The 26445-nt window shown below is 50.9% G+C and overlaps 4 protein-coding genes across 6 annotated transcripts in view; all 4 read left to right on the forward strand.

Annotated features, from left to right (window-relative positions):
- The window catches only part of HOXD11 (homeobox D11), an 11698-nt gene extending 330 nt beyond the window's left edge, over positions 1-11368 (forward strand). The window contains exons 1-3 of the mRNA XM_019630879.1: positions 1-502; positions 1211-1666; positions 11293-11368. The exon at positions 1-502 is cut by the window's left edge and continues 330 nt beyond it. Of these exons, the coding sequence (XP_019486424.1) occupies positions 1-502; positions 1211-1446 (738 nt within the window). The 3' untranslated portion in view covers positions 1447-1666; positions 11293-11368. The remainder of the gene's footprint in view (positions 503-1210; positions 1667-11292) is intronic.
- HOXD10 (homeobox D10) lies at positions 9080-12262 on the forward strand. Of its 2 annotated transcripts, none has more exons than XM_019630880.1 (2): positions 9080-9962; positions 11293-12262. In XM_019630880.1, exons 1-2 carry the CDS (start codon positions 9218-9220, stop codon positions 11568-11570), a joined length of 1023 nt encoding a protein of 340 aa, XP_019486425.1. In that variant the 5' UTR covers positions 9080-9217; the 3' UTR covers positions 11571-12262. The 2 variants fall into 2 exon arrangements, with proteins under 2 accessions (XP_019486425.1, XP_019486426.1); XM_019630881.1 differs by having other exon boundaries at positions 11037-11382.
- A 2635-nt stretch (positions 12263-14897) lies between these two features.
- On the forward strand, positions 14898-17690 carry HOXD9 (homeobox D9). Its single transcript, XM_019630887.1, has 2 exons — positions 14898-16219; positions 16566-17690. Exons 1-2 carry the CDS (start codon positions 15433-15435, stop codon positions 16805-16807), a joined length of 1029 nt encoding a protein of 342 aa, XP_019486432.1. The 5' UTR covers positions 14898-15432; the 3' UTR covers positions 16808-17690.
- Positions 17691-22181: 4491 nt separating this feature from the next.
- HOXD8 (homeobox D8) lies at positions 22182-24689 on the forward strand. Of its 2 annotated transcripts, none has more exons than XM_019630883.1 (2): positions 22182-23630; positions 23985-24689. In XM_019630883.1, exons 1-2 carry the CDS (start codon positions 23051-23053, stop codon positions 24275-24277), a joined length of 873 nt encoding a protein of 290 aa, XP_019486428.1. In that variant the 5' UTR covers positions 22182-23050; the 3' UTR covers positions 24278-24689. The 2 variants fall into 2 exon arrangements, with proteins under 2 accessions (XP_019486428.1, XP_019486427.1); XM_019630882.1 differs by having other exon boundaries at positions 22189-23630; positions 23982-24668.
- The last annotated feature ends 1756 nt before the right edge of the window (positions 24690-26445 follow it).

The raw sequence follows: 26445 nt of genomic DNA on the forward strand, positions 1-26445 counted from the left end.
GGGGGCGGCAGCAGCAACGCAGGGGGCTACGCTCCCTACTACGCGGCAGCAGCGGCGGCGGCGGCGGCGGCGGCGGCGGCCGAGGAGGCAGCCATGCAGCGCGAGCTGCTCCCGCCCGCGGGCCGCCGGCCGGACGTGCTCTTCAAGGCGCCAGAGCCGGTGTGTGCCGCGCCGGGGCCGCCGCATGGCCCCGCGGGCGCCGCCTCCAACTTCTACAGCGCCGTGGGCCGCAACGGCATCCTGCCGCAGGGCTTCGACCAGTTCTATGAGGCGGCGCCCGGGCCCCCATTCGCCGGGCCGCAGCCCCATCCACCGCCCGCACCGCCGCAGCCCGAGGGCGCTGCCGACAAGGGCGACCCCAAGACGGGGACCGGTGGCGGCGGGGGCAGTCCGTGCGCCAAGGCGACCCCCGGCTCGGAGCCGAAGGGGGCGGCAGAAGGCGGCGGGGGCGACCGCGAGGGGCTCCCGGGGGAGGCGGGGGCTGAGAAGAGCGGCGGCACAGGTAGGCACCGAGCGCGGGGTGGGCGGCTGGGCCCGGGGGCCGCGGGCGCGGGGGGGCGGCGGGGGCCTCCCTCTGCTTGCGCCGTTTTATGTGCTACTTTATAAGCGTTCGAAGGGGTTTATACATCCTATAAGATTTCCCGGGCCGTTGTAAAGCGTGTTTACGATAGGAAACCAATTTAGGTGGGCTTAAGGTAGACTTCGAGGAGGACATTAATCGCTGCAGAGAGCTTTCTTCCAGTTTGGGGTGTGTGTATGGAGGGAGAGGGGAGATTTCAAGCCAATCTGTGAGTGTGGACACTCGAGCCTCCTGTTTTTACGGGTGGGTGGGGTGCGGAGAGTTTGATCCGTGAACTGGACTTTATCCAAGCCTCTGGCTGACGCGCGGTGCAGGCTGGAGTCGAGCAGATGCCCCGGTGTGCTCGTGTTTCTCTCCCTTCGGGCTCCAGCTCAGAGCCTGCCTCACGCTCTGCTCGGTGCCAGGCTGTGTGTATGTGTGTGTGTCCGGGCGTGAACACACGTCCACGCCCGCACTCTCTCCTGTGCCCGCCCATATATCATCCCCCACTATGCAGGCAGGGCCTTTCAGCAGCGGCAGGGGACGTCCCCAAAGGGCCGAGGCCTGGCCCTCACGCGGGCCTGGGCGGGAGGGTGGGCGGGGGTTGGCAGGCAGCGGCCTCTCTCACCCCTTGGTCTGTTTGCCTTGCAGTGGCCCCCCAGCGGTCCCGGAAAAAGCGCTGTCCGTACACCAAGTACCAGATCCGCGAACTGGAACGCGAGTTTTTCTTTAACGTGTACATAAACAAAGAGAAAAGACTCCAACTCTCTCGGATGCTCAACCTTACTGACCGGCAAGTCAAAATTTGGTTCCAGAATCGCAGGATGAAGGAAAAGAAACTGAACAGAGACCGTCTGCAGTATTTCACTGGAAATCCCTTATTTTGAGAGCTCCAGGAAGCACCCCTCTCCCCTGAGCCCCACTCACTCACCCTCCTCCCCACCAGCCTGCCTTCGGCAGGCCCAATGTCCTTGGGTTTAATGACGCCTCTTCTCTGTGGAACTCCACCATTCCTTCCCACGGTCAACTCGGGACCTCCCAGCGACCACTGCAGCCTGCGGATGAGGCCGGGGACTTGGCCGAACGGATCCTAATAAGGGGAAAATGGTAAATGCAAACGTCCCTTTACAATTTTACCGCCAGTGTGCTGTTGTTCTCCCTCCCTCTCTCCAGGTCCCCGTGGGGACGCTGTGGGATCTGTAGAGAGTTAGGCCTGCGCTGCAAGGCACTTGTTTTTGTTCTGAGTTTAAGGGACCCTGTCCTTCCCACTTGGTGAATGCAGATTATTTAAACTCTGGGAAATGTACCTTTGGTCTGTCGTATCAAGGCATGACTCACTGTCTTGTGTGTGAATAAATGGTTTCTAGTAAAATGGAGGTTACAGCTTCAATACACTGTATGAATTTTCCTCTTTGAATAAGTTTAGTGTCTGATTAGGATATTTTAGTGACCAAAATCTTCACCCCATGCAACTGAAAATCAAGTGAAATGCTTTTTAATTCCACTAAAATAAGAATTGTTCCTTCCCACTTCATCTAGGCCACGCTGGTTTAAAAAATCATTTCAGGGGTGAATTTCTGAATTGAAGATGTGGCCCAGGTGCTGCCTTCTCCAGGCAATGAGGCTTGGGTAGCAGGAACCTAAAAAGCAACACTCCCTCCACCCCAGTCTAGCAAACTTGGAATTTCTGAAAAAACAAAAACCATTTTTTAAAAAACTGGTTAGAAAATCCAAATTCACTCTTAACAAGGTGTCAAGGGTCCTATGTCCTTTAAAAGAAGAAACCAAATTTAGAACCCTTCACTGAAAAAAAAAAGTTTGGTAAAAGGAAGTTATCAGTGGGTGGAGAGGGCTTAAGGTGCTTGCTGGTGTCACAGCCAGGGAAGATAAGCCCCATTCCTGGAATAGGGCCCTGAGGCTGCAGACCCACTTCTCACCACATTTACCCCTTCAAGTTAAAGAATGTTGTGGGGGCTGCACTGCACTTTATGTTGCAGGGCCAGGCCAGGCTGTTTACAAAACCTTGAACTGTCTAGACAACACCATAAAAGCCAAAGTTCTAAACAGCTTAATTGGGTTATATTATACACCTTCTGGTGGGCCCAAAAGAGATTTCCGCAATGTGCAATAAACTGGAGGAGTGAGAGAAAGCTTCTCTTTCTCTGAAATGAGTAAAGTGAATCTTATGACTCTTAACCTCGCATAAGCCCAAAGTAAAAAAAAAAAATTCGTGAGGTAGACCCACCCCATGCCTCTTCCAAAGAGGCAAGCATTTCCAAATGCAAAATTTTTTAATTGCCAAAGCTTTTGGGGGGAAGGAAAAACATAAGTGCATAAGTGTATGCCTTTGAACTTCCAAAATGTCAAGGTCATCACCTTTAACCTTTCTGAATAATTAGGCGCCTTAAGGTTCTTCTGTGATATTCATCCGCCACCCACTCTCACACACACATGCTCACACACATCCAGATCCCCACACACATTTATGACCACACAGAATTATATGGGGGCTTACCATAAATCTAAGCAAATTCCTAATTTCAGGATCAATAAGCTTAATTTCCCTTCAAACATTTGTGTAATTCAATAGCAATTGACTTCTTTTTAAAATACTGATTTGATTAAAATGTCTACCAGAATGCTTTTAATACAGCTAGAAAATGCTGGGGTGTTTTTTTGAGGGGGTCATAGATAGTCCCTTTTGCTCTAATGAAGAGCCTCACTTTTAAAAGCAGACATTTGAAAAGGAAGTTCTATTCAGAGTTACACCTTCGTTATATTAAAAAAAATTGTCACGCTGTCAAATAAATTATTACACTTTCTATGATATGAAACAAAAGAAAATATATTGTTTTCAAAAGCGTCCCACAACCTTTGGTGAAAGATGTAATAGAAACAAAGCCTACAATTGAATAATTTCGTTCGGAAGGGGATTCCTTTGTTTGGAATTCTGGGTGTCCCTTAAAATGTCAGTGCCCTAGTAGTATGATTCCAGGAGCTTAAAATGGTTTATTTTTTTCTCTCTCCATCTATCCTTTCTTTCTTTCTTTCTTCCTGTTTTTTTTGTGTGTTTTTTTTAACTGCGGCTAAATGTATGAAGCTTGTTATGTCCACCACCTTAGGCAAGCGATACCATTTCCCGTTTGCATGACCTTGGACAGCCACACGGGGGCGTGCTCACGTTCCAGAAGCCGCGTTTGGCCGAGAGGCTGTGGTACCGTGTCTTTCCATTACTGGATTCTAATAGGCAATCTCAGCCCGTTAGAAACAGACGGCTGCTAAGGTGTTTGTTTGCTGTTTGTTTGTTCAAAGCATCCATGAAGTGTGGGAAGTTGTATAAAGACAGAGAAAAGGGACCTAGACAGATTTCTGAAAAAAGCGATCTCCTAATTGTTGTCTCCTTAAAGATAAAGCTGTTGCAAAGAATACCTTGTTACAACTTGGTGGTGTCGAGGAGAGATTTTTAAAAGACAAATATGCGTACTTCGAAATAGGTAATGCCACTGCGCGTTAATTCAATTAGGTGAAATCAATATTCTCGTTGGTTTGAGTGCAAGGTGATATGAGGATAGGAACACCACTCCAAAAACCGCGTCTGCCTTGCGCGCTCTCCGACCTCCTAGGATGATTAAAAGGCTTTTGTTTAAGACAGATCAGGGCTCTGGCAACTTAGCTGAGTGTGGTCCCAGAAAATACAGGACGCGTCGGAACGGAGGGGGTCGTTCTGGGCGAGGAAATCTCCCCTCCCCCCAAGGTCGTGCCTGGCGCCAGGGGCTACCGGTAGCGACTGGGAGGCTCAGGCAGGGCTATGAGTTGGGGTGCCCCGGGCCAGGCTGAGCTGATGGGGCTGCGGGAATCGGCAGACTGTCCCGGGATACGTTTATACTCCAAGGCGTCGTGGAATGGGGAATACATTTGAAGCAAACGGGGCTTGCATTTGACAGACTCCTGGCCATCCTTCCAAGCCGCCTGCTGGCCTTGAGCACGGAGTTTGATTTTGGGACCAGCTCTTGGAAACAGTTTTCTTGACGCGAGCCACTCTAGCTCCTGCCCCCTTTGCAAAGTCCTTTACATGTGAGAGGGCCTGTGTCACCATCCGAGGTCCAAAAGGCAGGTTCCAAAAGGGAGGGCTCCAGGACGTGAGCTTCCAAAGATGGGTGGCCATCCCTTCCCCAAAGTTCATTGTGAAGCGCACGCAAGCCCCCGAATTAGTGCGGGCCTGGTCGACTCCGCTGTCTCTATTTCCTCCCTCCAGACCCTGGATCAAAAGCCCTGGGTCTACCTCTGAGAGCTGGCATCTGCTTCAGCGGTGGCTGAGGCGCCATGAGCACCCCAGTGAGGCGCCAGCCAGAGGCGTGGGTGTTCCCTGTGGGAACTCCCGGCTCCAGCCTGTCAGACTGTGGATCCAGCTTAGCTATAGTGAAGCCACATTTTCTGGGGCCTAACTCGGACCTCAGTCCACGCGGGGTGAGAGCCCCCTTACCCAAATATCGTTGTGTTCCTCTTTAGGTGGCTCCAGAGGGGGGCGCATGTCGCTTTGCAGGGGACTTCTTGACTTTGACTGGCAGCCTCCCCCAACGGCATGCATTTCCTTTCCTCCCGGCAGCGCCCAAGATGGGCCTGAAAAATGCCAGGGGATTGGACCAGGACTTTTAGGGGGACAAGAACAAAAGGGGTCAGGCTGAGCCCTTTTGATCGTTCAGGGCTATGGGGCTCATAGAGGGTGGCTATGTATTTTGAGTCGCCAAGGTCTCAGATCTTGAAGTGGAGGGAAAATGCGCGGAGTAGGAGTCTTTTGTGTCTGCAATGGAAAGAGGCTCCCTGGCTGCTGACCCTTTTGCACGTCTCCATAGACCCCCTCATCGCGTTGGTGGTAGCTTCCCCAGCCTCTCCATTTGCTCCCTCCATGTCTTGATTTCTTTTCACATTGGCTGGGAGGTGCGCGTTGCAACGCGGAGGGGCGCCTTGGGAAAGCAGCTTTTAAAATTTGTCTCCATCCACTCTGCCACCAGAGTGGCACAGCCCTGAGGCCAGGCTGCTCAGGGCCCAAATTCAGGGTGAACCTCGGAGTCCCCAAGTCCACTCAGGCCCAGGGCTGCTGCTGTTCTTCCCTGTGACAGGAGAGCGCAGATGCAAGCCATCCCTTGATTACAAATACTAATTTCTTGCTAAAGCAACCCTTTTAAATTTTTTGGGGTTTTTTGGTTTTTGGGGTTTTGGTTTTTTTTTGAAAGAGCTGTGCCAGGGAGAAGGATGTTTGGTACAAACATGGATATTCATCTCCTTTATGGTGCAATATTGATTTATTATTAATGGTAACTGCTCCCACTGATCTAAGGATGATCGAGAACAGTGGCTATGCTGCTATATTAAATACTTCTAAGCAGAATAAGGTTGGCCTTGAAAGCTATTGCCTTTTCATTCTATTTGTTTCATCTGAGCCTCAGGATCTTAAGCAAACTTTCCATCCTTCCCTTCCATATCATGCTCTTGTATTAAAACTATTTTGCTTTATTTTTATGATAAAATATCTCTGAACTATTGGAAGTCTCTGGCCTTAAGGAGCTGATGTGAACGCAGAAATTTGAAAAAGAATAAAATAGATTTGTGATAATAGATTCAAAATTATATCTGATACACATTTTTTTTCTGAAAGTGAAGAAGATCTATTTAAAAACAATTCCAATGTGGGGGTGACTTTGAGCTCAAAGCCACCAGGAGCTGAAACAGAAAATCCCCCATACTCAGAAGGCAGATTCTGCCTGTCCTGGCTCACCGAAGACCTACCCGTTCCGCGAGGAATCGCTGTTTTTTAGCCTGGATGTTTTCTTCATGTATAAATAAAGATTATGAAAGGGCATTTGATGGGCATAAAATTCCCAATTAGATTGAACAGTCTTGCCTTTGGCATGGTATAGGGAGAATTGGATAACCGAGTTCCTGGCAGCTCCCCTGGCCGAGGTGCACAGGGACAGTGCTGGAGCGCCAGGCTGGCGTCAGGGCGCCTGCCGAGAGCGTGTGTAGCGGGCACTTTGTCCAACCCTGGGCACAGTTAGCTGTGGCTGGGATAATGATCTCTGCCTTGTGAGAAAGCAATTTTCAGGGTTCTGGCCAGTGGCTGTTAGCTTTGAACAGGATCTTAACAGACTGGAATTAAAAGTTGTTTTTTGTTTTTGTTTTTGTTTTTTGCCTTTCTCCCTCAAGCTTAAAAACAGACACCCCTGCCGAAAGGTAATGTAATGTTTAAACCTTGAGCTTTCCCTGCCCGAAGTCGGAGCAGTTAGAGACGCCAGGCTTTTAACCTGACAATGATGTTGTATTTGAACAGCTGCGTAAAGGTTTAAAAGGTCTGTCTCATTGCCACCGCGGAGTTTTTTAAAAGGGGTTATTGTTTGGGCGAGGGCACTGCGAGGGGACAAGCGAAGCCGTCCCAAGGCCGAAAATAATGTCCAACCCCTGTTTCCACCAGGCCAGGGGAGATTCCTTTTGGGGAGAGGGGACAAAGAGTTTGTTGGAAAAGATTTTTGTTAAGGAGCAACTGGGCTACTAGGTCCTGCAGAATGCTGAGGCACATTAATGAGCATCGGGCTCCAAAGAAATGTTCTGCTGAGGTGGAAACCCAGTTTGCCCACAAGTTCAGTCTGTGGGCCTGAAATCCAAGGCCAGCCCATGACAGGCAATGTGGGGAGAGGAAAACATGGATGCCTTCCCGGAGAGAGAACTGGTTCATGATCAGAGTTGGGTGAGGGGGGCCTTTTCTTCTCTCGGATGCAGAGAAGGGGATCCGGAAGCCACAGGATGGCTCCAGCGCCCGGCCCAGCCCCTCGACCAGGCGAGTCTCTGGAAATCAAGGTTAAAGCTCCCCGCTGCTGCCTGAGGCCGGAGCTTCCGAAAGGCTGCTCACCCGCCTGGAACCAGAGAACGAGGGAGGAAGTTGTTGGAGAAGTTTCTCATAAAACTCCGAGTTTCCATGGTGGTGATGGTGGTTGTTCTTTAATGAGCTCGACCACAACCCCAGACCAAATCCTCTTTATAGAACTTTCTCTCACCAAAGGAAACAGAGGACTAAGATTCTTCCCCCACCTCCTTTTTTTCCTCTCTCCCCTTACCCAAGCAAAACCATGTTAAATAATTTTAGGAATTGTCCGAAACTATAAAACTCAACTTCTGACAAAAGTATAGCTTTTAATATTTGACGATTTGTGTTAAAACAAAAATTGACCTTCTTGGTTAGTAGTGAAGGGGAAAATCAATAGTATAATTTTCAATAATTCATAAAGCGAACGCCATTATGCTAAATCTTAACTATTAATCTTATCCTTTACAAAGTCTCGATTGATTTGTTAATAAAATATCTTCCCGTGTGTGGCAACAGCGGGTATAACTCTTTAAAAACCTTCAGAAGCAAGAAAATTACCAAGTAGCCCAAGAATGTAGATGAGAATTTTATTGATCGCCCTGATTCTTCTTAATATGTATTAATAAATTCCACAACCTTTTGTACCTTGCACTTGTCAGAAACCAATGCTTTTACAAAATCCATAAAAGGAAAACATTTTTCTTTGCAGAAGAACCAAATGACACCTTTGCATTCTCTCTTTCTCCTGCTTGGCCCAGTCAGTTTTCTAAAACTTCTAAAGCCTGAGGGCGAGAGTTTTCCTCTTTGAAAATATTTTCCTTCTCTCTTCCTTCCTTCCTCTTTGCCCTCCATTTATCAGGGTTTATGGGGAGGGAAAGCTCAGTTTAGTTCTCCTGCTGGGAACCCAAGGGCCGCTTTCGCGGATTGCAAACTGCTCGACGAGGGATTGTCTCCGGTCTGAAAGCTCCCACTGGCCTGGCCCGCAGAGGTCGGGGTGTGGCTCCTCAGAAAGCCCAAGGCTCGGGTAACTCACCGGGGCGCGAAGGGGCCCGGAGCCCGGGCGGGCAGGCCGAACGAGAGGACAGCGCCGGGCGGTGCCCAGCCGGTCCTCGAGGCTCCCGGGCCGGCCATCTACTTGGCCTCTCGGCCCTCGCGGCCCTTCTTGTCTCCGCTCCCCAGGATACCTTGGCCGCGTCTTTGCGCGAGAGATTTTTTTCTGTGGATACCTGGGGTGGGAATGTCTCAGAGCCCGGGGAATCGACTCACCTTCCCAAGCTTCCCGGGACAAAATTAACCAGCCTGGGCCCCCACCCCCGCCCGGGCCCCGGTCCTCTCAGGCGCGTTCTGCCTGGGTGTATGCGGGGGAATGCTTCTGTGTGCTGGCGCCACCGCTCTCCGGCTTCCCTCCCCGCGCGTGTCCTCCCGGAAGCCCCTCCGGCCGAGCCTTTCCTTCCGCCGGCGGGGCCCAGAGGCCGGAGTTGGGGACGCGAGTGGGGCAGGCGGGCCGAGCGAGCCCCGGGTAAGCCGGCGGGCGGCGGAGAGTGCTGGGCGGGTTGTCTCCAGCGCGCACTATCTCAGGCGCGTAGTAGATGTCGCTGTTGTCCGTGCTTACGCTGCCGGCCGGCCGGGCTCTGGAGCACGTGACCTGCGAGGAGGCTGCGGCTCAAGGCCATTTTCAAATCTCATTGGCTTGGTTGTCATGTGGTCGGCAGAGGCATCCACAATTACACGGGGAATGTTTTCCTAGAGATGTCAGCCTACAAAGGACACAATCTCTCTTCTTCAAATTCCTCCCCAAAATGTCCTTTCCCAACAGCTCTCCTGCTGCTAATACTTTTTTAGTAGATTCCTTGATCAGTGCCTGCAGGAGTGACAGTTTTTATTCGAGCAGCGCCAGCATGTACATGCCACCACCTAGCGCAGACATGGGGACCTATGGAATGCAAACCTGTGGACTGCTCCCGTCTCTGGCCAAAAGAGAAGTGAACCACCAAAATATGGGTATGAATGTGCATCCTTATATACCTCAAGTAGACAGTTGGACAGACCCGAACAGATCTTGTCGAATAGAGCAACCTGTTACACAGCAAGTCCCCACTTGCTCCTTCACCACCAACATTAAGGAAGAATCCAATTGCTGCATGTATTCTGATAAGCGCAACAAACTCATTTCTGCCGAGGTCCCTTCGTACCAGAGGCTGGTCCCTGAGTCCTGTCCCGTTGAGAACCCCGAGGTTCCTGTCCCTGGATATTTTAGACTGAGTCAGACCTACGCCACCGGGAAAACCCAAGAGTACAATAACAGCCCCGAAGGCAGCTCCACAGTCATGCTCCAGCTCAACCCTCGCGGGGCGGCCAAGCCGCAGCTTTCGGCTGCCCAGCTGCAGATGGAAAAGAAGATGAACGAGCCCGCGAGCGGCCAGGAGCCCACCAAAGTCTCCCAGGTGGAGAGCCCCGAGGCCAAGGGCGGCCTTCCGGAAGAGAGGAGCTGCCTGGCTGAGGTCTCCGTGTCCAGTCCCGAAGTACAGGAGAAGGAAAGCAAAGGTCGGTATGAGCAAAGTTGTCACCCCAGCGGGGCGCGCAGCCCGGGATCCCGGCAGAGAGGGAGCACCTGGGTGCCCAGCGCCGCCCGGGCAGCCCAGGTGGGGCCGACTTGCAGGTGCAGCTCCTCCCAGCTTTTAGAGAAGCAATCTCAGTCCCGAGATGGTCTCCGCTTCTCCCCGGTTGCCCTGGCCCTCCTGGCTAGTCCTGGCCCTACGTGATGGCGCCCGGGCAGAGGAAGGGCTTGCCGGGTTTATTTTTCCTGAGCTAGATCTGAAATGCAACAAAGGAGTGCAAATGAGTCCTGCGGCTCGTAAACACGGCCTCAGAATCTCCTTTCTCCCGCTCAGATTTGTAGTCCCAGCTTTATCTTTCACCCAATGATGATTTTAAGGTGGTCCAAGGCACCGTGTTCGTGTTCAAGTGTATGCACCCCGCATCTTGCGAGCTTGGAGACGGCAAGGGGAACGAGATGGCTTGGCTGTTTGGCGCTTGGGCCGGGGAACAGGGCTCCCTGCCTCTGCGGGGCTAGGTAACCTTGGCTTTGTCTGGGGAAAGTGCAGCAAGCTTTGTAATCCATTTGCAAAGGCGAAATGGGGGAGAATGGAATCTGGATGGCCCACCTGACAGCCAGCCATAGGGCTGGGCTAGGGCAAAGAGCCAGGGGCTCTGGTTTTTTGAGAAGGAACCCTGCTCCTGAGTCTCTCCCCCAGTGCCCAGAGGTGGGCCACATTAAGAAGCTACATTTCTGAAGGAATGCCTTTGTGTGGGGGCAACAAGGCATGAGAATTCAAGAAAATCTGGGGAATGTAACAATGCCCAGACAGGGCTGAGAAGGTATACTCAATTCCTTGGTTATATTTTGAAAGAGAATGGACACCTATGGGGCTCCCCAACTGCCTCGGAGAAGTGGGGGGGAAATGGCAGACTTGGGGACCTGAGGGAGCAATGGGGTTGGTATAGGCTTGTCTAGGCTGTGGCTTGCTTTCTTCCACTCCAGGCTTATTATAAGCTGACCACTTAGAATGTTGCTGGGGAGTTCCTGAAAGTTTACTATTGTACTAATGTTTTGTGCAGGTCAGAAAGTTGAGAGAGAGAACCCTGACACAGAGGGCGAGAGTACCCGCCCATCGTGTCATTTGGGGCATTTAAACTAATCTGGCATCAATTACAAATCCCTTCCAGGGCCCACCTCATGTGAGTAATGTTTAATACCAGTATTTCCCAAAGCGGCCTGGCTGCCAGCGGGGTCATGGCCAAGGGTACATTTGAACAGACTGAGAGAAAAAAAAATTCTTGATTTTTTTTCTTCTTCTCCCTTTAATTTTGTTAGAGGAAATCAAGTCTGATACTCCAACCAGCAATTGGCTCACTGCAAAGAGTGGCAGAAAGAAGAGGTGCCCTTACACTAAGCACCAAACGCTGGAATTAGAAAAAGAGTTCTTGTTCAATATGTACCTCACCCGCGAGCGCCGCCTAGAGATCAGTAAGAGCGTTAATCTCACCGACAGGCAGGTCAAGATTTGGTTTCAAAACCGCCGAATGAAACTCAAGAAGATGAGCCGAGAGAACCGGATCCGAGAACTGACCGCCAACCTCACCTTCTCTTAGGTCCAAGGCCCATGGGAGGCCAGGATCAGAGAAGGGGCACTGAGTTCCAGGGCAGAGTGCTGGAGGACTGGGAAGGCGGAAACAAAACCTTCATTGCTCTTTGTTTTGTTTTGTTTTGTTTTCCTGCTAGAATGTGACTTTGGGGTCATTCTGTTCGTGCTGCAAGTGATCTGTAATCCCTATAAGTATATATATACAGTATATATTAAAAAACTAGCACGTGTAATTTATTATTATTTTTCATCGTAATGCAGGGTAACTATTTACTGCACATTTTCATTTGAGTCTTAAATTATTGGAATTGTAGAGCATCCATCAATCCATTCATCCATCCGGCAATGTGACTTTTTCATGTTTTTCCTAACACAAAAGGTCTGTATGTGTGATTAGTCCATGAGCTCATGGCGTTTTGAATACATCAGTACTTAAAAGTACTTAAATTACATATATATTTAAATAAGATTAAGAAAACCCACAAGCTTTGGGGGTAGGGGGCCTAAGAAGCACATTACAATGTATCTTTTTGCAAATGAACTTAGCAATTGTCCTTGGTGAGATGGAATATTGACAATTTATGCCTTGTAGCCTTTCCTTGTGGTGCATCTGTGGTTTGATAGAGTACAACAGCAACCTGTCTTTTCTGTGCATGTTCTGGTCGCATGTATAATGCAATAAACTCTGGAAACGAGTTCGCTCCCTCTGCTTTCTGAAATGGAAATATGTTATGGTGGAATTGAAAATCTTTGGTGAAATTATCTTCCTGTTAAATTGCTTGTTTGGGGCAGTTCAGGGGAGGGAGAAAGAGCAGGGGAAAGGATATAGAAGAGAGAAGCTGGAGGAGGCCTAGGGTCCTGAAATTTAGCAGTGGTTGGGGGGCAGTGAAAACCCAGCCTGGGTGTGCTGTTTCCATAGTTGGGAGGAAAGAGAGTCCTCTCTCCCCTGCCCCCCAAAGATTGAATTGAATTCTCAATGGGTGTAAGTTTCTCTCTAGCCCGAGCCTGGTAAGTAAGTAAGCCTGTGCCCAAGCTGCTTTTTCCTGAAATCTCCCTACTTGGGTGTCTTCATCTCTTTTGTTTCAGTTGTGTTCTTTTTAATGCTTTCAGTGGGGTCTTGGCAATTTCTAGCTGGCGTGCCATCGTCAGGGGCTGGGTTGAAACCAGTCTCACCCACCTGGAAGCTGCATGGCCTCCATTGCAGGAACAAGGACAAGCAGCAGCTTAGCATTGCATCGGATTCAATTCTGCGCCCCCATTCCCTCATTCTCACCCTCATCCCAAGCACAAGACAGCCAGGCCAAAGCAAAGCAGAGGATGGGTGAGTCTTGCCATCCCACTTTGCCCTAGTTCCTTGTGGAAGGATTTTATGCTCAGTCATTACCTTTTAGTGGTACACATGAAATTTTTTTAAAGGAAGAGAAGATTTCCCCCCCAGTAAATCCTCCCTCTGTTTAATTACAAAATGCTGATTGGAGCCACTGTATCTGGGAGGCAAGAAAATGTATAAAGGGTGACCAAAAGACAATTTGCAAATAAACGTGACTTCCTATGAAGTCCAGTGTTTCAGCTACCACCATGGCTCAGAAAACTCCAGCTTTCACCAGTATATATGCTGCAGGATACTCAGCCCAAGAGATTCCAGACTTATCTAGTCTTGCCAGGGAGAAGGGAGGAGAGGCCTTGGGGAGAATTGCTGACAGAACTCGTTACCCCAGGTTGTGCTGCGGTTTCAAAGAGTCTCCAACAGCTTCAAGCAGCTTCACAAAAAACCGTTTTCATTTCTAAAAACAATCTATTTAGGGGCTCTAAGCCTTAGAGCCCCCATCCAGGGAGTCTTTGGCAGACTCCATATTTATTCAGAGTTTTAAACATCCTCCTCAAAACTAAGAACCTGCCCCAGTTCCAAGACAGAACTATTTAGAGGATCCATTTCCTAAGGGTGGGAGAGATTCGGCTTGGAATGAATGCCAGGTTGGAAACATTGGAATCTATTTGCCCAGATCTCCATTGGTTGGACAAGAAAAGGTGGCCAATTTTGACTTCTCCGTTTCCTCCGAGATGTGAGGAGCTCCATTAGTTGTTGACAGGGGGCCATGTCTCGGAGGAAAACCCGCGCTACAGGCAAAGGCAGCAACTCTGGAACAAAATCAGAACGCCACTGGCAAAGACAATCAGGCCAGAAGTAGTCATTCCACCTTCTTTTGGGGCTCAAGGTGGGCTGGGAGCCCTCTAAGGGTGCGCTGAACAACTTGTAGAGCGAGGAATATATCCTCCGCCGCCGGCTCCCGCCTGCTTTTGTTTCGGCTCCCAGCCGGGCTTCCGAGGCTTTGTACCATGGATTTGGGAGTGACAATGGGCATTTCCCTCAGATTCAAGGCTGCCTAGCCTTGCCTCAGAAGGCGAAAGAGAAAGATGAAAGAAAGAAAAGAAAAGGAAAGAAAGAAAGAAAGAAAGAAAGAAAGAAAGAAAGAAAGAAAGAAAGAAAGAAAGAAAGAAAGAAAGAAAGAAAGAAAGAAAGAAAGAAAGAAANGAAAGAAAGAAAGAAAGAAAGAAAGAAAGAAAGAAAGAAAGAAAGAAAGAAAGAAAGAAAGAAAGAAAGAAAGAAAGAAAGAAAGAAAGAAAAAGAAAAAGAAAAAGAAAAAAGAATTCGGAAGAGTGGTCACAAGGACCAGGCCATTTTTAAGACATCTCAGGCATCCGCTTGGAGGCCTCTAAGTGGGAACCAGGCAAGCGGCCCTGCCCGGGGAGATGCGGTTGCTACTGGTCTCTTGGAGGCAGGGTCTGGGCGGCGGGTGGGAGCGGGCCTGCGCTACCATTTGGGTTCTGCCCTATGGCATGTTCTCTTCCAGGGCCTTTCTAGCAGCCCGGGAGAAGACAGGCACCCTTGCCGCCACTGTCCGCACGGTGCCGACTCTCCAGTCTGCCGGCCGCTTCGAGGGCAGACAGAAGCTCCGGCTGTGGCCGCCGCTGCGCCCAGCCCGCGGGTCAAAGCCGCCCCAGTTCACCCGTCGGGCCGCGGCGTGTGCTCAGCCTCACGTCGGGGGTGTGTGTGGCTGCGCGGGCGTGTGTGAGTGTGGTAGGGGGAGGGGACCCTCCAAGCTGCTCCATCCGTCCGTTTTATTAGGGACACATTAATCTATAATCAAATACACCTCATAAAAATTTTATTGAAAGGCATAATATCATTACAGAGGTCTTCCACCTGTTTTAAACAACACGACAAGCTGTGAGAGAGCGTGTGTGTGTGTGTGTGGGGGGGTGTGGGTGTGGGGGGGTATGTGTAAGGAGGGGGTGGGTTTGGGTAGGGAGAGAGGCACAGGGAGAAGAACTCCCCTCGGGCGCCAGGGGGCCGACTCTGAAGGCCGGGCTGTTTGGGGCCGCACCGGGCCTGCGCGACCCCGACTGCTCCCGGCTGTGCCCAAACTCTCGGTGAGCCCAGGACGCGCAGTCGGTAGCTGGGAGCCCAGGCGCTGGGGAGGCAGCGACGGGACCGAACTGCAAGACCAAGGGCGGCAAAAGGAAGCGAACAAATAGTCCCCAGCGCCTCCTCCGACCGCAGTCAGGCGTGTGGTCCCAGTAGCCGCCGAGCTGGCCGAGCCAGGCTGGGCCAAGTCCGGTGCACTGTCCGGGGCCCGCGGGCTCTAATTGCATGGCTTATGTTGATGATGATGATTTTTTTTTTTAATCACAGCAGCCCCCAGTTTAGCGGACTGATTTACTCCTGGTATTGGTAAATATGATCACGTGGGCCGCGCGACCAATGGTGGAGGCTGCAGCCTGCGAACTAGTCGGCGGCTCCGGCGCCGGCGGGGAGCGGCGCGGCGGCGGGCAGTGTAACCTTGGGTGGGAGCGCACGGTGCTTCAAAATGTCCTCCAGTGGCACCCTCAGCAACTACTACGTGGACTCGCTCATAGGACATGAGGGCGACGAGGTGTTCGCCGCGCGCTTCGGACCTCCTGGGCCCGGCGCGCAGGGCAGGCCCGCAGGTGTGGCCGACAGCCCGGCCGCCGCCGCGGAGTTTGCCTCGTGTAGTTTTGCCCCCAAATCGGCCGTGTTCTCCGCCTCGTGGTCCGCGGTGCCCGCCCAGCCCCCGGCGGCGGCGATGAGCGGCCTCTACCACCCATACGTGCCCCCGCCGCCCCTGGCTGCCGCAGCCTCCGAGCCCAGCCGCTACATGCGCTCCTGGATGGAACCGCTGCCCGGCTTCCCGGGCGGCGCGGGCGGCGGCGGCGGCAGTGGAGGCGGCGGTGGCCAGGGCCCTGGTCCCAGCCCTGGCTCCAGCGGCCCACCCAACAGGCGCCACTACGGGATTAAGCCTGAAACCGGAGCGGCCCCGACCCCCGCCGCCGCCGCCGCCACCTCCACCTCCTCCTCCACTTCCTCGTCTTCCTCATCCAAACAGACTGAGTGCTCTGCGGCCCGGGAATCCCAGGGGAGCGGCGGCCCCGAGTTCTCGTGCAACTCGTTCCTACGGGACAAGGCGGCGGCAGCAGCAACAGGGGGGACCCGGCCTGGGACAGGGATCGGGGCTGGGGCCGGGACAGGCGGCTCGTCGGAGCCCTCGGCTTGCAGCGACCACCCGAGCCCCGGCTGCCCGCTGAAGGAGGAGGAGAAGCAGCATCCGCAGCCACCACAGCAGCAACTTGACCCAAGTAAGTGCAAAAGAAATTGCCCCCTGATTTATTGCCGAAACCTGTAAGGCTCGAATGTGCAAAACTGATAGTTTTACTAACCTATAAAAACGTCTAGACGCCTACCTTAGCCTAGGCGAGCAACACACATCCATAAAAAAGCTTCCCATAACCACCTACCCTGGGTGCGCGGTTTGTACGGTAAACAGAGCGCGGGCATTAAGGTTTTTTATGATAATTCCCCCAAGTTGTGAAAAGCGACCATCCTTGGTGAAATTAATTTAACGACCTCTCTCCCCCACCCTGTCGTCTCTCCCTGCCTCCCCTCCGCCCCTCGCTCCCCTTCTGCAAACCCCCCTCTTCATAGACAACCCCGCCGCAAACTGGATCCACGCTCGCTCCACCCGGAAAAAGCGCTGTCCCTACACCAAATACCAGACGCTGGAGCTAGAGAAGGAATTCCTCTTCAACATGTACCTCACCCGGGACCGGCGTTACGAGGTGGCAAGGATTCTGAACCTCACAGAGAGACAAGTCAAAATCTGGTTCCAGAATCGTAGGATGAAAATGAAAAAGATGAGCAAGGAGAAATGTCCCAAAGGAGACTGACCCGTCGCGGCGCCGGCGGGACCGCCCTGTTTTGCAAAGGCAGTGGGGTTTTTTCTTTGTGGGTGCTTGATTTCCAGAAACTCTCCGCGATACGGACATTTCACACACACCCCCCTTTAGGTAGAAGTGACTGTGTGGTTGGTCTCTGTGAGGTATTTGGGGGACTCTATATTTGCTCGCTTATATGTTGGAGAAACCAAGTGGCTTTGGGGTTCTGCCCTGTCCCGTGCCCTCCCTTTCCTGCCCCGTTGGTTCCTTAGGAAATGCTGTATTTTGTGAGTGTACGCTGGCTTGAGCAGCCCTCTCCTTTGTAAATGTCTTCCATGTTTCTTAAAAGTGCTGTAGTTTAGACCCCAGCTCTGCTCGAGCAGGGGGCCACACGCGCCCCACTTCCGAGCATGAAGGCAGAGCGACGGCAGTGTGGAGACTCTCCGAGGCGTGGCCGGGTAGCCCAGCGGTTATGAAAGCCCCCTTTCCACAGGGAGCCCGCGGCCCTCGACTGAGACCTGGAAGGAGGCAGACAGAGGAGCCCAGGGCCTCCGGTGGAGCGGGGTGGGGGTTACTCAGTGCACTGGAGGAGCCGCTGCCCCAGGGAGGGCTCGGCTCGCGTGGGCGGCCGCGGGTGTAGGCCCTCCGGGTTCCTGCCTGAGGACCAGTTGTAAATGTTACCGCTTCCTACCAATAAATGCTGACCTGATCAAATGGAGCCCAGACGCTGGCCCTTAACGCTGTGTGCCTGCTTTCTCTGTATTTCTGCAAAATATCACTCTCAGGGACTCCTTCCCCGTCTTTGGGAGTGAGACACTGCTAAAAACCAGGGGTCCTTCCACCTGAGAGGTTGCTCTGATTTCCCTCCGAGTCTCCCTTTGTGTGGGCAGACCCAGTAGAGCAAAGACCGTGTGTGTATGGGGGGGGGCGGGGGGAGCGGCTTGGCGGTCCCATCTCTCCCTCAGCTTGCTTCCATCACCTTAGCGAACTCTGTGCCCTGGAACCAGTGTCAGCCTTGCAGCAGTGCCCAGAGGAGCCGAAAGGCTTCAGAAAGCAGGCACCCTCTTGCTGGGGCGCTGGCACACCGTACCCCATGTGTCTCTCTGGTCATGTAGTCACAGCCATCGACCCACCTCTCCAAACAAGGGAATGGCCAACTCTGCCTTCTGGAGCAACTCCTGAAGCACGGCGGGCCTGTCTGGCTCCGGGAAGGCTGAACCGGTCAGGCTGTGAGCTTCCGCCCCTCCCCACAGGAGCACAAAGTGACCTTAGCAGATCAAAATGGTCAAGGCTCTCCTCCGCAGTTACCTCCACCTCACCGCCCCCTCTCCCCTACCCAGTTTCTGTGCGCGTTTAGCCCCCAGCTTGGCCCTCTGAGGGCCTCATTCAGAGGCTAAAATGAAGGTCATTGTAAGTGAGGGTTCGGGCCCAGCACAGCTTTTGCAGACCCGAGAGGCGGCGGCGCCGGGCGGCCTGGGCTGGGCGGAAGGCAGGGACGAAGACAGAGTTTTGGGGGTTCCTGATGAAAGAGGGGACTTGAAGGAAAAGCAAAGGGGGGAGGCGAGGGAAAGCCAAGGCCCAGATCCGGCAGAAGGTGCTGCGTACCCCCACCCCTGCGGCCAACCCGATACCTAGGGGTCTTTGAAAACAGGAAGAGCCAAGGTGTCATAAAGCCATCGAGCCGGCGAGACGTCTGGAGGTAATGAGTTTACGACAGGCCCGGCGCTTCGCTTTGAAACCATCTCATTTTGATGTTTGTGTTTGTAGGAGGAAAGGAAAAATGCAGACAAAACTGGGTCTTAAAATCCGGACAATAAAATATAAACAAGACTGCGTTGGACTAAGAAGGCAGGGGTTTGGGAACGCCCGGTGAGGTGTGCGCACCTAGGAAATTAAAATGGGGGTGGGTAGGAAGGAGGAGGTGATGTATTTCTGATTTTTAAAATGGTCCAGGTATTAGAATTAGCCTACGGTGGGTGCCTCTTTATAATATTTGACTATGGCGGTGGTCTAGCTTGTTCTTTTTGTTTTTAAATCCGCCTCTTATTTGGGGATGGGAGAGTTAGTGATCTTGGGTCATTTACTCGGGTCGAGGGTCTCCCAGCCTCATGGTCAGTTGGAAAAGATGAAGTTACTTAAATGCCTTTTTACAAAAAAAAAAATCTGACCTTCCACTCCAAATTTAATAGCAAAAATATTATTGGAAATTGTATCTATTTGCTTATAGAAAATATAATAGTTACTGCTGAATTGGAGGAAAGTATATTTGAAAAGGAGAAAAAAGGTTAATCTCGCAGGAAACGCCTAAGCTGATTAAAGTCTTTGCTTTAATAAAAAAATTGAAGTGGAATGCTTAGTCACTTCATTTCATTCTGTGACTTCTGATGTAAACTTAAAATCTCCTTTATTGTGTATAGACATTCCAATGAACACGGCCCAACCGAGCCTTTCCAGACGACCACTCAGAGATCTAGCAAAAAGCTTTTAATTTGGTCTGGATACCCGTCCCCCATTGCCCAGCGAAATGGGCCTGAAGAACTAAAATTACAAAGTTAAAATAGCAAATATTCATGAGTCAACACTGAGTGACAGTTTTAAAAGAAAAACTTAACAAAATTAACTTCTATAATTTCTTAGGTTTTGAAGTGCCTGGCTCCTCTGGGGGGAAAAAATCCTGTTGCAGTTGATATTTAGAAACTTGTGATTTTTGTTAAATCTAGCCCAACCTATAGTTGTGGGTGCTTACAGAATGGGGACCTACTGTGTCTGGCAAAAGAAGGGTTGGAAACTTTTGAAAAAAAAACTACTGGAAGCTCTCGGGAGCACAAATATCTTTGGCTTTCAGGAGCCCGTTTGCTGCTCTTAACTTGTTGACAATCAAAGGGATGAAGCATTATTAGTGTCAGCGATCCAAGCCCCAGTTAAACTAAAGAATAAGATTGGAATTAGTTTGAATCGAATAAAGGTAAGCCAAGCTCAGTCGGCTCCAGGTGGCATTTGGCCACCAGAGAGCGCCGTTGCTCCACTTTGTGATCTCGTAAAGCAAGAGTTGGGGGTGGAGGAAGGTTTTGATTAAAAATATTTATAATATTATTTTTAATTCCAAATTAGGACAAATTTAACAAATAAAAGAAGCAATGTTCACTATTAAATTCTGCAGCCATGTTTGTTAGGTATAAAATTTTGGCTTAGTCAGGATTTCAGAAAATTTGGACTATGGCACAGCTGAAACTATAAAATGTTATGGCAAGTTAATGCATTCTATCAAAACAGAAGCGTGTAAAAGCATAGATCTTTATTTGCGAAGTTTATCGCGCTCTTTTGCCATTCAGATTATAAATAAAATGCTTGAAAGAAAAACTAAGTGTTTTGTCCCAAGAGGAAATGTTGTGTTGTAATAATGTTTTCTTAATTAGGCCAGAATGTGTAGAAATGAATTTTGTAGTATTTGTATTTCCTTTTAATCCTCCAGGAACCACATAGTTCTAGGCAGTGCCTTGCATTGAGATCTGGGCTCGCTCTCCCTTTTCTCCATTCCATTTTAAAACCCACTCTTTTATCGAGTGTTTAAACACACACACACACACACACACACACACACACACACACACACACACACACACACACACACACACACCAAACAGTGAAATAAAAAAGGCACGATTACAAAGTTACTTCCAAGCCTTTGTTGAAAATAATACTCTTTTAATTGGGTACTTGCAAGACTGGAATACAAATCATTAACTGTCAGAACCTGGTTCAATCGCCTTAGGATTTAAAGGAAGTTTCACCTGGAGATAACTGGCAGACACACACACACACACACACACACACACACACACACACACACCCGCACCCCCACAACACAAGTCTCCTGCACTCTACTAAGTTAAAAACTAAATAAAGTATGACTTTATCATCTGGAGATTTATTAGCAATCCGTTTACCATTTCCAGCCATTCCCTGTTAAAAGCAATTGAAAGTCTTAGACATTATTATCTTGTTATGCCTTTCCATCTCGACCTTATTTTCTTCATTTGCAAAATATGATATTTAGTCCACCCGGACTGATCTCAGGATTGCACTCAGAAGCTGGGACAACCCACAGGGAGTGGGGTTAGTTGAAATCACTCGCCTTCTGCGTCTTTTGGGGGCTGTCTAGGGTTTTTAGACATTTGCATTTGGCATGAAAAGCTGGCGGTAGTGTGTTTCATCGTTAGCGGGAACATCCTGGATGGGCTCAGGGCATGTTTTCGAGGTTGGTTCCCAAGGCCCGTGGCCTGGCGTCCTCATAATGGATTATCCACAAAGGAAAGAGACCTTGTCACCCAAAGAACACAGGAAAATGGTCAAGTAGGTGAGGGGAAACTCAACAGAGACCTATTACATTTATTGGACATTAAAACGGGAGCAGAGAGGGGAAAAATATGTGGGGGACACAAGGTGGTTGGTGGTGTAACGCAAAGCGGCTATAGAGCGAGCTTCAAAAATCAGGAATGTTTTCCGATTCACACTCGACTTGCTCACATGCCTCGGGACGGTTCCCTTTCTCGTCGCTCCCATGCTAGGATGAACCTTCTTTTTCTTTTGGAAGAATTAGAAACTTTTAAAACTGAGTCCGGCGCCTGCTCTTGGCAGTAATTACACAGGTTTGGCGGATGAACTAGTGGTTAACAGGAGATGGGTGCTGCCTGCAGCTGCCTGGAACCGGCGGGATCCGAACGCCCGCCCGGAGGCTCAATGGGGGGACTCACGGGCGTCGGTCTCCCGTGCTCCGCCCGGGGCCACTGCCTGCTTTGGTCCGCTCCACACCGGGGCTGAGACCCGGGAGCCGCGCGTCCTGCCCGAGGAAATACCACGCACCCCAGCGTTAGTCCTCCTTCCCGCCTTGGAACATTTCTGTCCGCTTTTCTACTTACTCTCTCAGCATTGCTAATGCCTCCCTCCCCACATTCTTCAGCCTCCCCCCTGCGCTTGGTACTGACGTCTATCAAGGGTGAAATGATGGAAACTATATTCATGGGCATGATTTCCATTAAATATCAATTAACCTGGGAGCCTCAGCCAGGCATGCAGTGCGTCAAGGGTAAATGTACATCTCATTTCCACAAGGCCCGCTCGGCTGGAAAAGGGTTTAGATTCGCTTTGATAATGCCAGGTTTGGGGGTCACCCTTGTGGCTTTTAATCAAACCACTTGGATAGGATCTAACTTAAAAAGTACGGTCCGTTCCGTCTACACTGCTTGACCATGTTCCCTGCTCTGCGCCCGCATGTCCAGAGGTGCAAAAGCCACAGCCAACTTCTGCGGGGCTGCTCCAGGGGCCGGAGGAGGGAGTCATTTGCTCTGCACCCTCCTGGGAGTGGCCTTCCTGCCTCCTCCGCCCCCCCTTCACCTCCCCAAGTGTAAGGCACCGCTGCACCCCCGCCCCGCCGGCCGCTGCCCACATTCCCTCGGCCCCGGGGGCACGGCGAACCCTTGGCAGTGCGGCTTTATGGGCCCCCTTTAAGGCCGGCGGAGGCATCTCCCGGCCAGTGTGAGGCGTCCCATCAGGAGCAGCGGAATCGCCTCGGATCCCTCCGCGCGGTTATCTCGCCCCCATCTGGCTCCCTCTCCGCGCAGTGGCGTGGTGCGAAAATGCCTCGCCGGGGCGCACCGAGTCGGCAGCCCCGGCGGCGGCGGCGGCGAGAGCGGTGGGAGGGGGCCGCGGGGGGGGCGAGGTGAGAGGTGGCGGGCAGAGGGTGTTTTTTTTCTTTTCCCTTCAGAGCGGGGGTTTGTAAACCGAAGCCAAAGAGTGTCCCCGTGGGCCGGGCGCACTTTTTTTTCTTGTCCCGGTGCGCACAGGGCCGCCTGGTGCCTGAGAGGAAACTGGAGGCAGCAGGGCAGGTCACCCGGGGCGTCGGCGATTAAATTGCGGTCGAGCCGGCTCGCGCAGAGAGAGGCCGGGAGGGCGGTGAGCGTGGGGGCTGGGTGAGGCCCCGCGACCCGCGAGAGAGACGGCGCGAGGCCGAGGCGGCAGGCTCGAAAGCCGGGCATGAGCGCCCAGTAGACGAGCGCCCGCGGCTGCCGAGCCTCAGAGGCCACGCGCGGGCGGGCGGCAGCAGCAGCAACGTAACCCGGCGGCCCCAGCGGCGTGAGCAGCCGCCCCAGAGGCCCCCGCGGCAGTGCAGCCGCGCAGAGGCGCGCTCCCTGCCTGCTCCGCTCCGCCCGCCCGCCCGGGGCCGCCCTCCCTCGGTCCCCGGCCGCCGCCGCCCCGATGAGCTCGTACTTCGTGAACCCGCTGTACTCCAAGTACAAGGCGGCGGCCGCCGCGGCCGCGGCTGCGGTGGGCGAGGCCATCAATCCCACTTACTACGACTGTCACTTCGCGCCTGAGGTCGGCGGCCGCCACGCCGCTGCCGCCGCCGCCCTGCAGCTCTATGGCAACAGCGCCGCCGGCTTCCCGCACGCACCCCCGCAGGCGCACGCGCACCCGCACCCGTCGCCACCGCCCGCCGGGCCGGGTTGCGGTGGTGGGGGCGTCCCGGGCCCGGGCCAAGACTACTTCCACCCCGGCGGGGGCAGCCCGGCCGCAGCTTACCAGGCCGTCCCCCCTCCTCCTCCGCATCCTCCGCCTCCGCCTCCCCCCTGCGGCGGGATTGCCTGTCACGGGGAGCCCGCGAAGTTTTACGGATACGATAACTTACAGAGACAGCCGATTTTTACGACCCAGCAAGAGGCCGAGCTGGTACAATATCCTGACTGTAAATCGTCCAGTGGTAATATTGGCGAGGACCCAGACCACTTAAATCAGAGCTCGTCTCCTTCTCAAATGTTTCCCTGGATGAGACCACAAGGTTGGGACGCCGTTTTTTTTAAGCGGGGAGAAGGGGAGAAATCTTTTATTTCACGTTCTAGCTTTAAAACTCCCCTTTCCTCTCCCTCTACTACTTCTTGTGTAGCTACATATTATTCATAACGTACTACAGACTTTCCCCCTCTTAAAATAGAAACCAAGTAAAGATGATGGGGACAGAATAATTGTGAAGACCTTCTCTCTCTCTCTCTTGCCTGCACATCCTGTATATATCAGCTAAAGAGAGTTGTGCATATTTCATTCCTTAGACCCATGCCAGAAACGTCCAACAACCTGCAGAGGCACCATTACATTTTTAAAAACGTTTATTTTCCTCTTTTGTTTTAATCAGCAGCTCCTGGTAGACGAAGAGGAAGACAAACCTACAGTCGTTTCCAAACCCTGGAGCTGGAAAAGGAATTCCTTTTTAACCCTTATCTGACCAGAAAGAGAAGAATCGAGGTTTCCCACGCCCTAGCCCTCACCGAGAGACAGGTAAAAATCTGGTTCCAGAACAGGAGAATGAAATGGAAAAAGGAGAACAACAAAGACAAGTTCCCGGTTTCGCGACAAGAGGTGAAGGATGGGGAAACTAAAAAGGAAGCCCAAGAGCTGGAGGAAGACAGAGCTGAAGGCCCAACGAATTAAATTCTACCTTTAAAATTCTACCATTGACTATTAAAGCTAATGATCAACATATGCTGGTGGATACCACCAATTTTCTTGTTGGAAAAACTACCTGTATTTCAAGCTACCTTCATGTCACTGCTCTTGAGGTTTCTGCTCTTTGAGAGGGATTTGGGTGTTTAAAAAGTTTCTAGTGTGATATAGAAGCAGCACTTGAGCTGTCCTATATAAGGGTAATTTGATCTTACCTTGTAGCGATATTTTTATAATGGTAGTTTTTTAATGTCTGAGCTAGTGATTTGCCTCAACAACATAAACTTCCTAATGATTAGCACTAAATAATTGAATATAAAATGCTTTATTAATCAAACAAGTGCACTTGAACATTTTAAATCTTTTCTTTATGGTGAGTAAATTAAAAGAAGTTTATTAATTTTTTTAAAAAAATTATGCCTGCAGAATATTTACTTTATTTTGATTAAAATGTATTATTTATGTTTTTTTTCTTTCTGCTTTTGTAATAATGATTCGGGTGCTTTTGTTTACTCCTAAAAGGTTTCTTTATTTTGTAAATGTAGTATCTCTGGGAAAAGTCTGGGCCAAATATTTGAAAAGCACATGTTAGTTGAAGAGTGTAATGTGTAGTCCGGCTCTGCAGCTTCCTTAAACTTGGGGAAAATGTTGGGCCAGTGACAAAAATTTCAGGGCAATGTCAAAGTTGACATTTAATGATTTTTCTATAATCTATACAAATTATGGCAATGTAATCATCTAGAGTGAATGAATACTTGAAAAGCCAATTATAACATTTTCACTCATTAACTTTTCACTCTGGCAAGTCGCTTTGTGGAATGCCTCTGCTTTGTCAACTTGCTTTCGTTTTGAACCGCGTTTGGTATCGCCTGAAATTGCTAGGTCTCTATGCTGTAGTCACCGCTGCGATTCCGTTTTTTAGTAGGTGCCATATTTATTTGTATTCCCTTCGCTCTGTTTGCACGCCCATTTTGAGCCAACTTGCAGTGTGTGTCTCAGATGTCGGTTGGTACGTCCTCTGTTGTTCTCCAGGATGGTCTCACCTATTTGAAACAAACCCTGAGAGCAAATGCAGAAAAATCCGAGTGTAAACAACCGCTCCAGAACATAGCTAGCTCTTTAATAAAGAAATGAATCTTTTTCTAGAGCTAGTGTCTTTGAGCGCCGCAAATAGCCCTTTTCCTGAGTCAGAAACAATTGTCTGGGCTCACTGAAGGCAATGCCCCGCTAAAGCTTCTATTTGCTAAAAAGGAGGTGGGGGGTTATATGCGCCCATGCTATAAAAATAAATAAATAAATGTAGGGGAGGGGGCGCTCTCTTTCATTCCAGAGAGGACTGGCTAGGCTATCCTAGCTTCATTTTACTTCAAATAACCTTGCTAAGATACTGTGAAAGCTTTGAACTTCACAAAGGACTCGAGTTGTAGGCCCAGTGGGACGACCCGGAGCCAGGTTACACCACAGCTTATTCTGCTGAGCCCACACTGATGCTGGGGTTTGAGATCTGTTATTAACAAGATATCCATTTTCCATTAGAGGCTGCTCCTGCAGCTGCCATTTTATGAGAGAAAAGGAGGGGGAAGAAGGGTAGGAGAGAACAGGAGAAATTCAAGTAAACTAACATTTCTCCCTGCAGAAGGGAAAGCACCTTTGTCAGGTAGACATTGAAGAGCTCTTTGCTTTTTCTAGATGCGTTTATTTTTAAAGAGGTACATTTTAATTTCCAGAGTGGCATTTATTGCAGAGGTAAGAAAATGGAATCGTATAGTATTAGGCCTGCATGACCCCCTCAGGCATCTGCGGGCTGTTTGCATGTGACCTCAAGGACCAGGGAAATGTTGGCATTGATCAGGCCAGCGGCGAATCACCACCTGACTTTCTATCCATGGAAGAGGCTGTAGCTGTGGCATTAGCTGACCTGAGCCAGGAAAGACAATTTTAAGTCACGGGTGGCTCAGGGCTTAAGAAACATTTGCACGAGGGGAGACAGCTGCGAACGTGCATGCTGGATTTGGAAACGTTTTGCACTGTGTGCTGCCTGAGACTCTGCTGTTGGTTGACACAGAGCAAGGATGCCAAGTACCTTAAAGGATGGCTAAGGAACAGCCTGGGGGTGAGGGGACGGCAAGCTGGCCAGAGACTGGTGCTGGCTAAAT

The sequence above is a fragment of the Hipposideros armiger genome, unplaced genomic scaffold (genome assembly GCF_001890085.2).
Source record: "Hipposideros armiger isolate ML-2016 unplaced genomic scaffold, ASM189008v1 scaffold_964, whole genome shotgun sequence".
Classification (NCBI taxonomy): domain Eukaryota; kingdom Metazoa; phylum Chordata; class Mammalia; order Chiroptera; family Hipposideridae; genus Hipposideros; species Hipposideros armiger.

Excerpts from the sequence above, each read along its gene's own strand:
- HOXD10 (XM_019630880.1), top strand. The coding sequence starts at position 9,218 with ATGTCCTTTCCCAACAGCTCTCCTGCTGCTAATACTTTTTTAGTAGAT. Across the intron at positions 9,963-11,292 it reads ACAGGAGAAGGAAAGCAAAG|AGGAAATCAAGTCTGATACT; the intron begins GTCGGTATGAGC and ends TAATTTTGTTAG.
- HOXD9 (XM_019630887.1), top strand. The coding sequence starts at position 15,433 with ATGTCCTCCAGTGGCACCCTCAGCAACTACTACGTGGACTCGCTCATA. Across the intron at positions 16,220-16,565 it reads ACAGCAGCAACTTGACCCAA|ACAACCCCGCCGCAAACTGG; the intron begins GTAAGTGCAAAA and ends CCCTCTTCATAG.
- HOXD8 (XM_019630882.1), top strand. The coding sequence starts at position 23,051 with ATGAGCTCGTACTTCGTGAACCCGCTGTACTCCAAGTACAAGGCGGCG. Across the intron at positions 23,631-23,981 it reads TCCCTGGATGAGACCACAAG|CAGCTCCTGGTAGACGAAGA; the intron begins GTTGGGACGCCG and ends TGTTTTAATCAG.